The sequence below is a fragment of the Carlito syrichta genome, unplaced genomic scaffold, assembly GCF_000164805.1.
Source record: "Carlito syrichta isolate Samal-C Ts95f unplaced genomic scaffold, Tarsius_syrichta-2.0.1 Scaffold301951, whole genome shotgun sequence".
Classification (NCBI taxonomy): Eukaryota; Metazoa; Chordata; class Mammalia; order Primates; family Tarsiidae; genus Carlito; species Carlito syrichta.
The window spans coordinates 69,074-85,418 of NW_007246047.1; the positions used below are offsets into that span (position 1 = coordinate 69,074).

General features: G+C 46.1%; 1 protein-coding gene across 1 annotated transcript in view; it reads left to right on the forward strand.

Annotated features, from left to right (window-relative positions):
• LOC103258059 (intracellular hyaluronan-binding protein 4) overlaps positions 1–16,345 on the forward strand; it is a gene marked incomplete at its 5' end in the record, with an annotated part of 92,154 nt that overhangs the window by 65,139 nt on the left and 10,670 nt on the right. Inside the window, 3 exons of the mRNA XM_021711232.1 lie at positions 2,239–2,400; positions 2,539–2,607; positions 6,576–6,659. Of these exons, the coding sequence (XP_021566907.1) occupies positions 2,239–2,400; positions 2,539–2,607; positions 6,576–6,659 (315 nt within the window). The remainder of the gene's footprint in view (positions 1–2,238; positions 2,401–2,538; positions 2,608–6,575; positions 6,660–16,345) is intronic.

Here is a 16,345-nt window from a genome sequence, read left to right on the forward strand (position 1 = left end):
CAGCCTCGACTGCTGAGCTCCGGCGATCCTTCCGCCTCAACCTTCCGAGTAGCCAGAACTACAGGCACGCGCTACCACGCCTGGCTGATTTTTTGATTTATTGTAGAGATGAAGTCTCGCTGCCCAGGCGGGTCTCGAACCCACGGGCTCAGGCGATCCACTCACTTCAGCCTTCCAAAGGCGCGGAATTACAGGCATACTTTTTTATTTCCCTGTTCTACTTCCTGGTTGAGGGTTTACTGTTGCTTTTCTTTGGTTACTGTTTTAGAACTCTGCTTTAGGTAGTCACTGTAGTTTAGAATCAGGTTTGACATTCTTTAACAATTTGCTTTTTTTTTTGAGTTGGAGTCTCACTCGGTCGTCCAGACTGGAGTGCAGTGGCCGCTCCTGGCCACCACAGCCTCGCCTGCTGGGCTCCGGCGATCCTTCCGCCTCAGCCTTCCAAGGAGCCGGAATTACAGGCGCGCGCTACCACGCCCGGCTGATTTTTTGATTTATTGTAGAGATGAGGTCTCGCTGCCCAGGCGGGTCTCGAACCCGCGGGCTCAGGCTATTTGCTTTTGATCAGGGGAAGTGGGAGACAGAAAAGCCAACTTGGAGAATGCATTTAGGATGTGTTTCTTGTATGAGACTGGCATAAAGCTAACCATGAGTACTTCTGTGTTTCATCTCTTTGAGAAAGGAAAATGTGACTTGCATTTTTTTTAACCCACTATTATTTAGTAACTTCTTAATGCAACATTTTAAGCCATAAAAGTTTGACTGGAACATACCTCTCATGCAGGTGCTTGCGCAACTGATGCTACTAGATTTCTTGACGCCGGGACCTCTGTTAAATAAGGAATTTGTTGTCACTTTAAATGTTTTTAAAAGCCTTGAAAAATAAAGAGGAAATATTTTTTTAACCGAGGGTTATCGCAGTGAAAAGGACGTGGTCACTTCACACAGGAGCTTGGAGTCTCGTGTAGGAGAAACCAGGCCCCGAAAAGAGCGATGGTGACCGCGGCATGGCGGGGGGACGGGACGAGGATCGGTGGGTGGGCGGTCATGCCTGGATCCGTGCCTGCGTGGCAGGGGAAGAAGTGGGGAGTGAGTTGGGGGCCACAGGAGGAATAAGGGCTCAGTGTCGGGCAAGGACCCGCCAGGCCTGGGGACATCCAGGTGGAGGCATCCAGAGAGTGACAGGCTTTGTGTCCTGGAATCTGAGAGACCCAAGTGAGACACGGGGTCAGGGAACATTCAGCAGAGACCAGGACGGGGTATACCGGGAAAAGGGGTGGGAGTGTCAACGAGGCCAAGGACAGAGGGCGGCAGCCTGTGTGGACTGCGAGACACATGTCGGGTACATGGCAGGGCACAGAGCTGTCCCTTCGTGTAGTCTGTAGGTGTCTGCCGAGGAGGGAATTGGGTGGCCTAGGTCAGTGAGAATTTCGTACCATGTTTGCGTCTTGCCTGTTCCAAAAATAACTTTCTGAGGACAGGCAGGGAAAGAGAAGCAAGAAAGGCCAAAGGAAAAAGCGTGGTCAGCAGTGTCAAATGATGCGTAGGGATCAGATGACATCGAGACAAAAGTTACTGTTGAGTTTAACAAAGAGGCCTTTGACTGTCCTTGGGTGTGTCTGTGGATTGGTGGGGTAAGTAAGGTGGTAGCGGGTTACGGTTTTCTGTCCCAAATGTCACCAGCTGGCTGTGGGTTTGGGAGAGAGAGTGGGAGGGGGCATAATCTGTAGTTTAACCATTTTTCTTACTATATAAAACATTCCAAATTTAGCTTAAAGATTATTAGAACAGGAATGAGCCTTGGAGTTTCTTTACCTAACATCTTTGTTTTTTAAATAAGGGAACTAAAATAGAACCAGAGAGAGAAAGTGATGCCCCACGCAGATTAGTCCATGGCCTGTCTAGAACCTCCTGGACGTTTCTCCTGGGCGTGTTCCACCCTCAGCAGCTGTGTGCCTTGGGCAAGTTACCTGCCTACTCTGCACTTCAGTTTCCTCATCCATGGGCAATAGTTGTATATTATAGATCTGCTTGTGAGAATTAAATTACTGTCTGTAAAGTGCTCAGTACAATGCCAGATACAGTATGGCTCAGTAAAGGCTAACTATTAATCCGTTATTCAAACCACCATTCTTCCCAATGTACTATAGCTGTAGTTTCCTTTTAGAATTTTTTTCTCAGAAAGCCTTAGAGCTTTCATCAAATTCACCCACTTCTACGACACCCATCTCTTCCCAGGCCAGTTGACAGGTATGATCGAGACAGACCGCCAAGAGGACGTGGTGGTCCACGAGGGGGCATGCGTGGCAGAGGAAGAGGCGGCCCTGGAAGCAGAGCTTTCGATGCCTTTGACCAGAGAGGGAAGCGAGAATTGGAAAGATACGGTGGGAATGACAAAATGTGAGTGTCTTCTTATCAGCATGCCGTTATTCTTGTGGGAAGCGGATCCCTAGGCAGCGCTTGTGATCACATTTCTCTGACTTGGAGATTGACGGGAGCGCAGCTTCCAGTTTAAGGGAATGTTCTTTCTTCCTCTAGAGCAATCAGAGCTGAAGACAACATGGGTGGATGTGGAGTTCGCACCTGGGGACCAGGGAAAGATGCCAGGTATGGTGCCATTGTGTGCCTTCCAGAACTTGCCACTCAGGGTTATCTCCATCTTTATTTGCTTCTCTTGGCAGTGATGTCCTCTGTGTTGTGCTTTATACTTGTGTGCCCCTAAGTAAAGACTGATTTTAGGCTCTTGTTTAGTGATATGATTTTTTAAAACAAATTTGTAGTGTTGTGATTAGGTTTGAAATTGCTTTTAAAATTCTGTTATTTTAGCCAACAGTATTTGTGACAGATGACTACGTATTTGCTGATGCTTCAGACACATGGCACTGTTCACTGGCCATGCCTCAGAATGTTTTTGAAATTTCTGGATATTCTGTATTTTTCTGTGACCTTCCAAAGTTCTTGTAGGTCCTTGATGCGTTTCTTTTATAAAATCATTTGCAGCGGCACGTTTCGCCTGAGGCTCAAATTGGACATTTCTCTGAGGTGCTTCTTGGCACCTCAGATCTGTGCCACTTATTTTGCTAGTTAGAGTAGGTACTTGGTTCTACGCTGCTCGACTTCTGTCAGTTCATGGCTGCAGAGATGGTGGCTTCCTGGTGCCTGCAAAGGCAGAGGCAGGGCGCACTGCGGGACAAGGCAGGTGAGCGGTGGTGTGGGCGGGCTTTCCGCTGGCTTGAAGGCTTGAGGGGGTCCACTTGTCTGCTTTTCTTCTTTTGAAGAATATGAACTTCTTACAGGAGCTTATTTTTCTTACATCGTTCCCTTTAAGACAAATGTACAGAGTCATATCAAGTGTAACAGCATTAGATTTACGACTGTCACTCATGTTGTCCTTGAAAAGAAGAGAAACTTGTGGAGTGCCACAGGAGCTTGATGACAAGTCTTTTTCTTTTCTTTTACTTTGACAATGTATTTTAAAAAGTAATCAGACTAAATTATCTGATTTACCACCTTATCGAGTCCTGTCACTCCATGTCAGTTTGCATTTCAACTTCAAAGCATTTTGGCTCCAAGTTGTTACTTTATTAGACTTGTGGCATGAAGAGGTGACTGCGTATGCCCCTGGCAGGCTGGCATGTCCCAGTGTGGAAATGGCACATGCCCCATGGCACTCATCTTGAACTGGTGTGTGAATCGTAAAGTCAAACCTTAGGTGACAATAATAATGTAGCTGAAAGATTTCCTTCAAATAAGACTAATTAACTTAAAAATTGAGATTTTGACTTGACATTTGAAAACAATGTAGTGCAGAGGAGTTATATGCTGCTTTTTTGTTTTGTTTTGCTTTGTTTTTATTTGAGTCACGATCTTACTCTCATCACAGACTCTTCCTCCTGGGCACAGACAATCCATCCTCCTCAACCTCCTGAGTAGATGGAATTACAGCTGCATGCCACCATACTCAGTTCATGTTTTGATTTTTTTTTTTTTTAGAGAGGCGAGGTCTTACTGTGTTGCCCAGGCTGGTCTGGAACTCCTGTGTTTCTCAGTTTTCTAAAGACTCAAGCAGTCCTCCTACATCTGCCTCCCATAGTGCTGGGATTATAGGCATGAGCTACCACACCCAGCTAATTAAAAAAAATTTTTTTAGAGATGAAGTCTCGCTATGTTGTCTAGGTTGGTCTTGAACTTCTGGACTCAAGCAGTCCTCCTGCCTCAGCCTCCCAAAGTGCAACAATTACAGGTATGAGTCATCACACCCTACCTACTTTTGATTAGTGAGTAGAAAGTGGAGGTGTGCCTGACACAATGAGAGATGTGTTTACCTCCTGGTAGATTATAAGTATAGGGATTTCATTCTAGTTGAGTGTTGCTCTTTGATGACATTGACAGCAATACCTGGATTTAAGGACAAGATACTTTGAAATTGGTGTGACTGAGCCATTTTAGTATTATTGGCTTTCTGCAGCAGTGAGTGTCTGCTGAAATAAAATGTTTCCATCTGCAGTAATTTAAAAAGTATGTCAGTTATTTTCTTGTTAACAAGTAGAATAGACACGCTACCCATGAGTGCAGTTTTCTTTCTTTCTTTTTTTTTTTTTTTGAGTCAGTGTCTTACTCTGTCGCCCAGGCTAGAGTGCAGTGACATGATTATGGCTCACTGCAGCCTCAACATCCTATACTCAGGTGATCCTTCCACCTCAGCCTCCCAAGTAGCTGAGACTACAGACATACCTACACACTTGGCTTATTTTTTCAGTTTTGTAGCGGTGAGGCATTGCTGTGTTGGCTAGGCTGGTCTTGAACTCACGGACTCAAACGATCCTTCCTCCTTGGCCTCCCAACTCATGAAGGCAGTTTTCAGTGATGCTGCCTTTCAACTTTTATTGTGAGGAGCAAGACAGTTTTATGTTGTTATCAAGCAAGATCTGATGAAAATCTGTTGTTGTTAAAGATTGGGTCAAGTGTGTAGTGAATTAAATTTGAACTAGGTAACAAAGCCATTCATGGAACATATTTGCACAAGTAGGCATTTTCTGTACCTATATAATGGAAGTCAAAATGTAGACATGGGCCCTGGGGTTATATCTTTCTTCTAATAAATTCAACATTGGTGATTTACTTTCAACAAAATAATATAATCTGCTAGATTCTTTGTTACTAACTTCAAAACGCATTTGCTTTATAATTTTGGTCATATGGTTCTATAATAGCTGTAAGCACAATATTACTCTTATATTTATTTTATTCATAAAATACTTTAGGTCAACATCGGGGGAGATCTGTGGCTTTTCTGTAAAATCAATTAATTGCTCCAGTTTAAGAAATACTGCTTTTTACCGAGTCTTTTGGTGTTTTGGAGTCTCCATGTTTTTTCTCCCTTTAATGATTTTTAATTGTCAAAATGTATAAGCTGTCAGAAAACTCAGGCTTTTTTATCCACTTGGCTTATTCCACAGCCGAGGGAGTAGACAGTGGAGTTACTTATCTCTGCTCCTGCACTAGACTTTGGAGGGACTGGGTGCTTATACACCCAGTGACCCCGCTGGGGAGAGTCTGAGGTGCAGATGGGATGGTTTGTGAAGGGGCCTCTGCAGGGTGGGCCAGCAGCCTTTCCAGGGTGGCGCCCATTGGATTTAGGAGCTGTTTTCTTAAAAAGACAAAGTTAATTATGTAAATTTTATGTTAAAAAGCAGTAATTTTTTTTTAGAAATTCATTGCAGTAATTTGGAGTTGAGAATTTTAAAATTATTTAAATTTGAAAGGTCTATTCTGTTTGCGGTTCAATTTATGTTTACTCATTTAAAATAAAACTTGTTTTTAAAGCCCTCTGTGAAGCTTTTTCCTGAATAGGAATGAAAAAATGCTGATTCTGTATGTGGACTATAAAATATTTCTAATGGGTATATTTATGTTGACTAATTTTAGCAACTGGAACTTTTTTTTATAAAGTAATGTTCAGATAAGAATAATGTTAGCATAGAAAAGAAAAATTAAGATCATGTGTACTGATCAAATTAATCTTTATTGTGCTGTCATTTCTAATGTGTAGATTGTGTATTTAGTTGTGATGGTATAGAAATCAGTGTTTCAAAGCCTATTTTTCTGGATGGTTATTACCAAGTGTTTAGGATCATACACACTCATTTTTTTGTGAAATGTTTCCTCTTTCTTACCTTTTCTTCAGTTTGGTATGGCATATTCTTATTTTTAATAAATCATTTAGCAAATGTAGTTTAAGAATTTTTATGACTTCTTTTAATATTTGGAATTTTCTAGGATAATAAGAGTTTTGAATAATTGTTCTGATAATTTACAATCTGTTCTTCATTTTAGATCTCATGGAAACTTCTGTTTCTCAAATAACTTTTCATATTTCTGGAAATAATTTATATGGATAAGCACCCATTTTCTCTTTTTCATTTGATGTGGGTGGCTGTATTTGTGGATAATTTCTTGAAGAACAGGTGCTTAAGGAAAAGCACACTAGAATGTGTTTTCTGCATCTTAAGCGTGCAAGGGCACTGGATGACGTCCATACTTGGATGACTGAAGAGGTTCTTGCTGTTTTTCAGTGACGTGGAGGCGACAGCACCTACAGAAGAGTCTGCAGTGTTGGAGGAGACCCCGGGTGCCCCGGAAGAGGAATCTCCTGCCAAGTAGGTGTCATTCATTTTCCCATTGGGTGGTTGGTCTTTTCTTAATATTTTCTAAAAGCTCTTCCTGGAGTAGAAGTCTCATCACGGAGGACTGGTCTTAATGTGTTAATGGCTAATGGTCAAACTAAATAATACTTAGTTCAAATAATCTGCTGAATGATTACGAATGATAATTTCTTTTGAGGTGGGATCTCACTCTGTCATCCAGGCTGGAGTGCAGTGGCATGATCACGACTCGTGGCAGCTTCACACTCCTTGGCTCAGGTGATCCTTCCACCTCAGCCTTCCAAGAAGCTGGGCTACAAGCATACACCACCATGCCTGGCTAATTTTTTTAGAGACGAGGTCTTGCTATGTTGCCTAGGCTGGCCTTGAACTCCTGGGCTCAAGTGACCCTCCCACCTTGGCCTCCTGAATTGCTGGGATTACAGGTGTGAGCCACCCTGCCCAACCTGTGAGTAATTAATGGCTTGAGTTCAAGAGTTCTGTCCCCCACTCCACCAGCAGCTGTTCGTCTCCTCACTGTCGCTGCACTCTCCTTGGGACTGCATCCTCCCGCTCTTTTCTCGTGGAACTTTGGTCCCTGGTCCATCTCTGCCACCTGTGCCCAGTGTTAGAGGGTGGTGCCCTTGACCCTCTCGCTCCCTGGCCTTCTGGACTTGTGTCCCTTGCTAGGAAGCCCCCGTCCTGGATGGCTCCGCCCTCTGCCTTCTCTGCCTGCACCCACAGACTGAGCACTGCCCGTCACACAGCGAGGCCCACTGGGACCCCGGTCATTCTTGATCACCAGTGTTCCGAAACGAGGCCCAGCAACCCCTGCTTCTCGGATTCACGCTTTCTCCCACCTTGTACAGCGACTGTTGTGATTCCTCTTGTCTCCTCCGAAACCCACCCTGCCTCCTATTCATGCTCCCCCATCGTCTTCACCCGCACCTTATTCCCTCTCCAGATGTGACATTGCATCCTGTGTCACCGAAAAATTCAGAGCCATCAGCAGAAGCTTTGTCATCGTGCTGCTCCCCAAGGTGCAAACCTGCCTCCTCAGCACACCTCTTGGCCTCCCTCCCTCGGGCAAACAGGAGCACCTTGCCGGCCCTGGCCTTCCTGCCTCACGCTGGAACAGGGCTGCTGCCCCCGCGCTCCCTCCCGCTGAGGCTCCTCTTTCTCCTTGCTCCAAGGAGCGGCCGTGCTCGGCTGCGTCCTCCTGGCTCCGGTCTCTGGGCCCACCGTTTAAACGCGCTCAGCCTCTCCTGTCTGAATCTTCTCCTCTCAAGCCACACTCCTCTCTGGCGGCCTTTTTTGGAGCTGTGTGCAGCCTTTCTTCATTTCCTCCCTCTCCCGCACTCCTTCGTTGCCCCGGTCTGGCCTGACCTCCTTGTCCCTCTGAGGCAGCCCCCCGTCTCCGGACCTCATGGATGCTTCCGTCTGAATCTTTCTTGCCTCCTGGAAGCCCTTGATGCGATGATTCCTTCTTCGACTCACATTCATGTCGGTTTCTGTGTCACCTGCTCCCGTCTGGTCTTCCTTCTGCCTTCCAGCCTCTCCTTGGCAGGCTCATCCTTGACTTCTTGATCTTTTAAGATATGAAGTTCTTGCCGGGTGCAGTGACCCGAGCCTGTCACCCCAGCACTTTGGTAGGCCAAGGTGGAAAGACTGCCTGAGGCCACGGGTTCGAGAACAGCCTGGGCAACTTGGTGAGACCTCATCTTTACAATAAATCAAAAAATTATCCAGGTATGGTAGCATGCACCTGTAGTTCCAGCTACTTGGAAGGCTCGCCGGAACCCAGCAGGTCGACTCCGGGGTGACCCTGAGCATGCCACTGCACTCCAGCCTGGACAATGGAATGAGACTCCTACTCAAAAAAAAAAAAAGTGAAGTTCTGCTGGGCACAGAAGGCTGAGGAGGAAGGATCGCCTGAGCCCAGCGGGTTGAAACTGTGGTGACTGTGAGTGTGCCACTGCACTCCAGCCTGGGTGACAGAGTGGGACTCCTACTCACACAAGAAAAATGGTGGAGTTCTTAAGGCCCTGCCTTGGGCCTTCCTCTCTCTCCAGAGCCTCTATAGCAGGGGTCCCCAGCCCCCAGACTGCAAACTGGCACCAATCCGTAGCCTGTTAGGAACTGGGCCACACAGCAGGAAGTGAGTGGCGGGCGAGCAAATGCAGCTTCATCTGTATTTCCAGCTGCTCCCCATCGCTGGCATTACCGCCTGAGCACCATCTCCTGTCAGATCAGCGGCGGCATTAGCTTCTCATGGGGACACGGTCCCAGTCGTGAACTGCACATACAGTTACACACTCCTTATGAGAATCTAATGCCTGATGTTCCCCCCCATCCATGGAAAAACTGTCTTCTGTGAAACCGACCCCTGAGGCCAAAAAGGTTGGGTCCTGCTCTGTAGGACCCCAGGCTCCCATGTGGCTTCAGCCACCGTAGACACACTGACTCCAGGCTCTCTCTGGCTCAGCCTTCGGCACGGGCTCCAGGCCTGTGTGTCCATCTGCCTGCTGGACCTCTCGCCCTGACACCCAACACTCTTCTGCCCAGCATGTCTGGGACTGAGCAGATGCTTCCCCACACCTCTGGTCCTCGGGGTGCTTCCATCTCGTGGAACAGCATTGTCATCCATCCAGCTGTTCAAACAGAAGCTAGGAGTAAGCCTTGGCATGTCCCTCTTGACCCCTCTCCCCCTGTAATCCGGTCCTTCCCCCTCTCCTGGTGAAGTGCACCCCTGAACTGTCCACCGTCTCCACTCACCAGCATAGGCCAGGCTGTTGTCATCGCGGCTGTCGCTGTAGCACCTAACAAGGCCCCCTGCGCCATACTTTCTTCACCAAAGTGACTTTCACACGGGCACTCTGAGGTCATGCCATCACCCCTTGCTTGAGACCCCCAGGGCCTTGCCGCTCCCCTTCCTGGCCTGCACGGGCCTGCGAGGTCTGGCCCTGCAGAACTCTCATGCTGTCTCCTGTGCCTGCTGTGGGTTCCCACGTGACCTCTTCTTATGTTCTCAATCACACTTTCTCCGCCCCCTTTCTCCTTCCCATCTGCACACCTGCCACACCCGCACCTACTGAGCCCACCTCTTCCTCGTCGCTCAGCTGCCAAGAGGCAGACTGTCCAGTGGTTACAAGCACCACCGCTGAGCCCGTGTGCTGAGTTCAAACCCCAGCTCTGCTACTTACTAGTTGTGCAAGTTATTTAATTTATCATTTATTGCGACTCAGTTTTCTTTATCGGTAATAATAAGGTCCCTGCATCATCAGATTGCAGGGACTGGATGTGTGTGTGACACAGAGGGCAGGCTGGCATGCAGTCAGTGCCCCATCGATACCCGCTTGTTAATACTGGTATTCACTGCAAGAGTGGAAGGCCCTAGTGATTGAGAACTGAAAACAAGAAATGGGTTTAATTAGAGAACAAGATGAACAGTCACTATGAATACTTAGTGAATTAACTAAGGAAATAGGCCAGCAGTTTCTGTGAATGTTGAGGTGACCAGACACTTGGGAGAACAGCACATCCTCTTTGAGCTAAGACATTTTGTGCCAGTGTGGATTGCGTAAGACAGAATTGTTCTAATCTGTGGCATTGATTGAGATGCTCTAGCGCTCATCATGTGAGACAAAACCATTCTCGAAATTAGTTGTTTTGGAAGACAGAATGGTGCTGGATGATTGGTGGCAGCCTTACTACACTGTCCCAGTAGAACTGACCCACACCTGGAGATGGTGAGTGGCAGTTCAGGACTGGACTACTGCCCAGGAGAAGCAGCTATGTTGGCGACTATCCTGAGAAATCCTTGTCACACTTGAACGTTATTACTCAAATTTCCAACAAGACAATTGAATTTTATTTTTAACTTCAAAATTAAACTGGTATCTGAAAAATTCATTCAGTGACAGTGATGCTCTCTGGTCTCAGCTTTGTCTGGACATTGACTTAAGATTTTGGCAGTTAGCCGGAATGGACAAGATTTTGGCAGTTAGCCGGAATGGACATTCAGTGCCCCTCCCAGTGTTACAGTGCTAGAGCTTCTGGACAGATGAACCCAGCACTCTCTCTTACTTGTATTCACACGCACAACTCAAAGTACGTACATTATCCTCAAATTTGACACATTTTACTGATAATTGTATGTGCCATGGCCACCCTTCCTTCCCTCCTTCCTTCTTCCTCCTTCCATTACAGAAGTATTACATGTTCCCTGTCACTTGGTGGTCTAGTGCCTGAGGATACCTGTGACAACTTGCATTTTGTTTTAAGAGTAAATCTGGCCAGGCTTGGTGGCTCAGCCCGTAATCCCAGTACTTTGGGAGGCCGAGGCAAGTGGATTGCCTAAGTCTGCGGGTTCGAGACCAGCCCAGGCAACGTGGTGAGACCTTGTCTCTATAATAAAGCAAAAAAATGAGCTGGGCGTGGTAGTGCGTGCCTGTAGTTCCGGCTCCTTGGAAGGCTGAGGCGGAAGGATCGCGGAGCCCAGCAGGTCGAGGTTGTGGTGGCCGTGAGTGTGCCACTGCACTGCAGCCTGGGCGATGGAGTGAGACTCTGACTTAGAAAACAAACAAACGAAAAGAATAAACCTGACCTTTACAGAGCATCTGCCATGCACCATGCACCAAGAGCTGCTCTGAGCGCTTCCACGCCTTGACACACTGCTGCTTGGCGAAGGAGGAGGTACTGTTGTCATCCTCACACTGGGACATCAGGGCTCAACACTTCCCCGAGGTCGCCTCCCTGACACACACACAGCCAGAATTGAGCCAGGCACTGCGCCTAGACCCTCACGCCCTCATGCTAGTGGGTGGCAGCAATGGGGAAAGGGGCCGTTTAGACTGCCACGCTGGGGAGACCGAGAAGAGGAGAAGGTGTTGATCCCCAAGCGTGAAGAGCAGCTGCCGAGATCATAGAGCATTTCCCGGGTAGGAATATGGAGCAACAGCTCCCTTCCTTCCTGGAAAACAAAAAGTACTTTATTAAAATACTCACTGGACACCATGGCTCACGCCTGTAACCCAGCAGTTTGGGAGGCCAAGGTGGGAGGATTGGTTGAGCCTAGGAGTCCGAGACCAGCCTAGGCAACATAGCAAGACCTCATCTCTACAAAAAAAAAAAATTGTACCGTAGTCCCAGCTAATCGGGAGGCCGAGGTGGGAGGATCACCTGAGCCCAGGAGTTCAGGGCTGCAGTGAGCTATGATCATGCCACTGAGCTGCACCCTGGATGACATTTAATGAGACCCTGACTCAGAGAGAGACAGAGATAGGAAGACAGGGAAGGAAGGAGGGAAAATGTTGAGGAAGCAATAATACAAAATATCTGCAATGAATTTTCACATTGTAATTTGTATTTAATGTATTTGTGTAAATGAAGATTTTCTTACGTTACGTTAAGTTCACTTATTCCAGTCCAGTCTTCCGTTAGTAAAGCTTTGTTTCTAGAATCTACTTTCTCTGATTCACTGTGCTCTTTAACCGAGTGAAAAAGTATCGCCCAAGTGGAAACATGGACATTTGATTGGTTTGGTATTCCTCTGTGCATATCATACCTGCCTTCCATCTGAGCATTTCTGTCTCTCCTCCTTGCCCCTGAGTCTCCAGGGAGCACAGAGGGTGAATATGAGCTTTGGAGATTGCAACAACTGAACGTGAAACTTGGCTCTTCTGTTGACTTGCTCACTACATGACCTCGCTCTGCCTTGATATTCTTACCTGTCAAATGGGGATATTAATTACATCTAACTTGTGGGATTGATTATCATGAGAGAATAGAAACATTTTGAATAGCATTTGGCACATAGTAAGCATAGTAAATGTTATTATCTCATTTGTTTCTAAGTAAAGGGAGCCATGGTAAAAGCAGTTTGATTTATTCTATAATTTCATACAGATAGAGAATCCAGTGTGTAGGTTTCAGATTTGCATACAGCAATATTCATATGACCATAGGATTGACTACCTTACATCCATAAGCAGCTTTGATGGAAAATTCCCTCCCAAGGTTTTTTATAATAAACCTAGGACTGCGAAGGTCTTTGAATTGCTCAAGAGTGAGAGTTTTAAATTTAAAGTGATAGCAGTTACGATGCTGTGGTAGCTGTTAAAAATATTCTTGCCTGAGTCCTTCTTGGAACCGAAGGGCACATCTCCTCCTGTTGAATATTCAGTGTTGGCCACGGCTGCCAGGAAGACTGCCTTCAGTGCCAGTTCAAGTGGGAGATGGAACGGGGCTTGCAGGAGTGTCACAGCGTCTTTTCGGTTGTCACTTTTGGTCCTCAGGGAATATGGTCAAGGAGCTGTTCATGGTGATTTTTACGGCTCTCAGCATGGCTTGATGATCCTGCAGGCAAAGAAGCAGAAGCCCGCGGCACCCGTGCCTGCGTTCCTGAGTGAGGGGCATTCCAGTAAAGGGTGGCCAGCTGATGCCTTTCAAGGAGGACCTAACTTGGATCTCGCCTGAAGCCTGCCATTTGCTTTACTTTTGGTATCTGTACATCATTTCAGGGTTGAATTTCCTATATACTTTTTATTATTTATTTATTTATTTATTTTGAGTTGGAGTCTTACTCTGTCGCCCAGACTGGAGCAAAGTGGCCGTTCCCGGCCACCGCAGCCTCGCCTGCTGGGCTCCGGTGATCCTTCCGCCTCAGCCTTCCGAGTAGCTGGAATTACAGGTGTGTGCTACCACGCCCGGCTAATTTTTTGATTTATTGTAGAGATGAGCTCTCACCTGCCCAGGCGGCTCTCAAACTCGCGGGCTCAGGCAATCCAGTCACCTCAGCCTCCCAAGGCGCGGGATTACAGGCTGAGCCATGAGCCCGGCGAATTTTCTATATACTTTGTACCTTTTTTGATCTAGCTTAAATAGGATTTTCTTTACAAGAAAGCAAACCAAAAAAAACCTGTTAATAACAAGTACTTCTTTTGTAGTTTTAATGTAAACATGTTCTTTTTGGAACTTATTAACTTTTTTTTTTAGTTGGAATCTCTCACTCTGTTGCCTAGGTTGGAGTACAATGGCATGCTACCAGCCACTGCAGCCTCGAACTGCTGGGCTCAGGTGATCCTTCCACCTCAGCCTTCCAAGTAGCTAGAACTACAGGTACTCACCACCATGCCTGGATAATTTTTGTTTATTTATTTATTATAAAGATGAGGTCTCTCCAAGTTGCCCAGGCTGGTCTCGAACCCCTGGGCTCAGGCAGTCCTCTCAACTCAGCCTCCCAAAGTGCTGGGATTATAGGCGTGAGCCACCATGCCCACTTACTAACTTTTATGAAGTTGTCTTAGTTATAAGAAAATCACCAAATGTGCAGCATCTAGTTCTGTTGATTTTTTTTAGATTAGAAAATATAGTTTATTTAGAAAGTAAATTAGAGAAAGAGGAGATTCACTTACCCAAGGAGGGAGCCAAAGTCAGGAAACATGGCCTGGCCATAGCTCAAAGAGCACATGGCCACACCATAGCTTAGCAAGGCAGTGACCTCTATTGATTTCTTAAAAATTCTGCCACAAGTAGGTAAAGATGCCTTATGATTCCTTAATATTTCTTTACTTTTGACTCTGTATTAAAAGTTATATTATGGAAAAATAAATATGTAGTCTAAGGAAACTTCTGGTAAGTTTTTCGACTTAAACTGTTATGCAACCAGGGGCCATCCTGTTTCATGTATGTCTCTACCAACTTCCTCCTCCCTGGCACCTCCTATACCATTCATAAATGTCGTACAATGTTATTTCTAAACAGCTACTCTTTTTAAAAAATAATATAACTGAAATACCATTGCCCCATTTAAACATCTTAACAATACCTTGATATTATTAATTCCAAAGCAGTTCCTCAGTTTCCCTGACTGTCTTAAAACAATTTTAAAATCTTAAACCAGTTTTCCTGATTGTTTTTTAAAAACACTGTTTTAAGTCAATGTACTTGTTTGAAACAGTCTTGAAATATACATCTCAACTGGTTATATCATATGTCTCTTTGGTTTTTTTTGTTTTTTTTTTATGAGTTGGAGTCTCACTCTGTCGCCCAGACTGGAGTGCAGTGGCTGCTCCCGGCCACCACAGCCTCGACCTGCTGGGCTCCGGCGATTCTTCCGCCTCAGCCTTCCGAGTAGCCGGAATTACAGGCATGCGCTACCACACCTGGCTGATTTTTTGATTTATTGTAGAGATGAGGTCTCGCTACCCATGCGGGTCTCGAACCCGCAGGCTCAGGCTCAGGCAATCCACTCACCTCAGCCTCCCAAAGGCACGGGATTACAGGCTGAGCCACTGAGCCCAGCTATATGTCTCTTTTTATTACAGCTCTATTGAGATATAATTCACATTCAGTCAATGGCACATATTTAGTGTGTACAGTTTTACTAGCTTTGACGTATGTATACACTAGTGAAACCGTTTCCACAGTCAAAGCCATGAACGTAGCTGTCACTCACGGTTTCCTCGCATCCCTTCATAGTCCCTCTCTCCTGCCCCAGACAACCGGGGATCCACTGTCTGTCACTACAGATTAGTTGCTGTGATTTTTATATAAATGGTATCCTACAGCTTGTCCTCAGTTTAGTCTCGGTTTCTTTCACTGAGCATGCTTACTGGGAGATGCACTCATGTTGCCCATGTCAGCAGTCCATCCCTCTTTTTGTTGCTGAGTGGTGTTCCACGATATGGGTGGGCCAGTGGGTTTATCCATTCACTTGGTGGTGGCCTTTGGGTTGTTTCCAGGTTTTGCTGGAAAGCTGCTGTGAACGTTTCTGTATACAAGTATTGATGTGAATATATACTTTCATTTCTCCTAGGTAAATACCCAGGAGTGGAATTGTTGGACTATCTGGTCTGTGCGTATTTAACTTTGTAAGAAACTGCCAAACTACTTTCCAAAGTGGTTGTACCATTATTTTTTCCCATCAACAGTAAGGGAGAGTTTAGTTCTCCTACATCCTTGCCAGTAGTTGATATGGTCAGTCTTACAACTTTTAGTCATTAGAATAGATGCATATCTCATTGTGGGTTTTGTTTGTTTGTTTGTGTGCCCAGGCTGGAGTTAGAATAGATGCATATCTCATTGTGGGTTTTGTTTGTTTGTGTGCCCAGGCTGGAGTGCAGCTGCACGATCTCGATCTTGATCTCGAACTCAACAGGCTCAAGCAATCCTTCCACCTTAGCCTCCCTAGTAGCTCGATACAGATGCATATCACCACACCTGGCAATTTAAAAAAAATTTTTGTAAAGACATTGTCTCACTATGATACCCAAGCTGGTCTTGAACTCCTGACCTCACATAATCCTCCTGCCTTGGCTTCCTGAAGTGCTGGAATTATAAGCATGAGCCACTGTGCTTGGCTTCATTGTGGTTTTAATTTGCATTGCCCTAATAACTAATGATGTTGAGCTTCTTTTCACTTGGTGTTTGCCATCTTTATGTCTTCTTTGGTAAATCTGCTTTAATAAAGAACCACTGGCCAGGCTCGGTGGCTCAGCCTGTAATCCCAGCGCTTTGGGAGGCCGAGGTGAGTGGATTACCTGAGCCCATGAGTTTGAGACCCGCCTGGGCAACTTGGCGAGACCTCATCTCTACAATAAATCAAAAGTTAGCCGGGTGTGGTAGCATGCGCCTGTAGTTCCAGCTACTTGGAAGGCTGAGGGGGAAGGATCGCCAGAGCCCAGTGGGTCGAGGCTGCA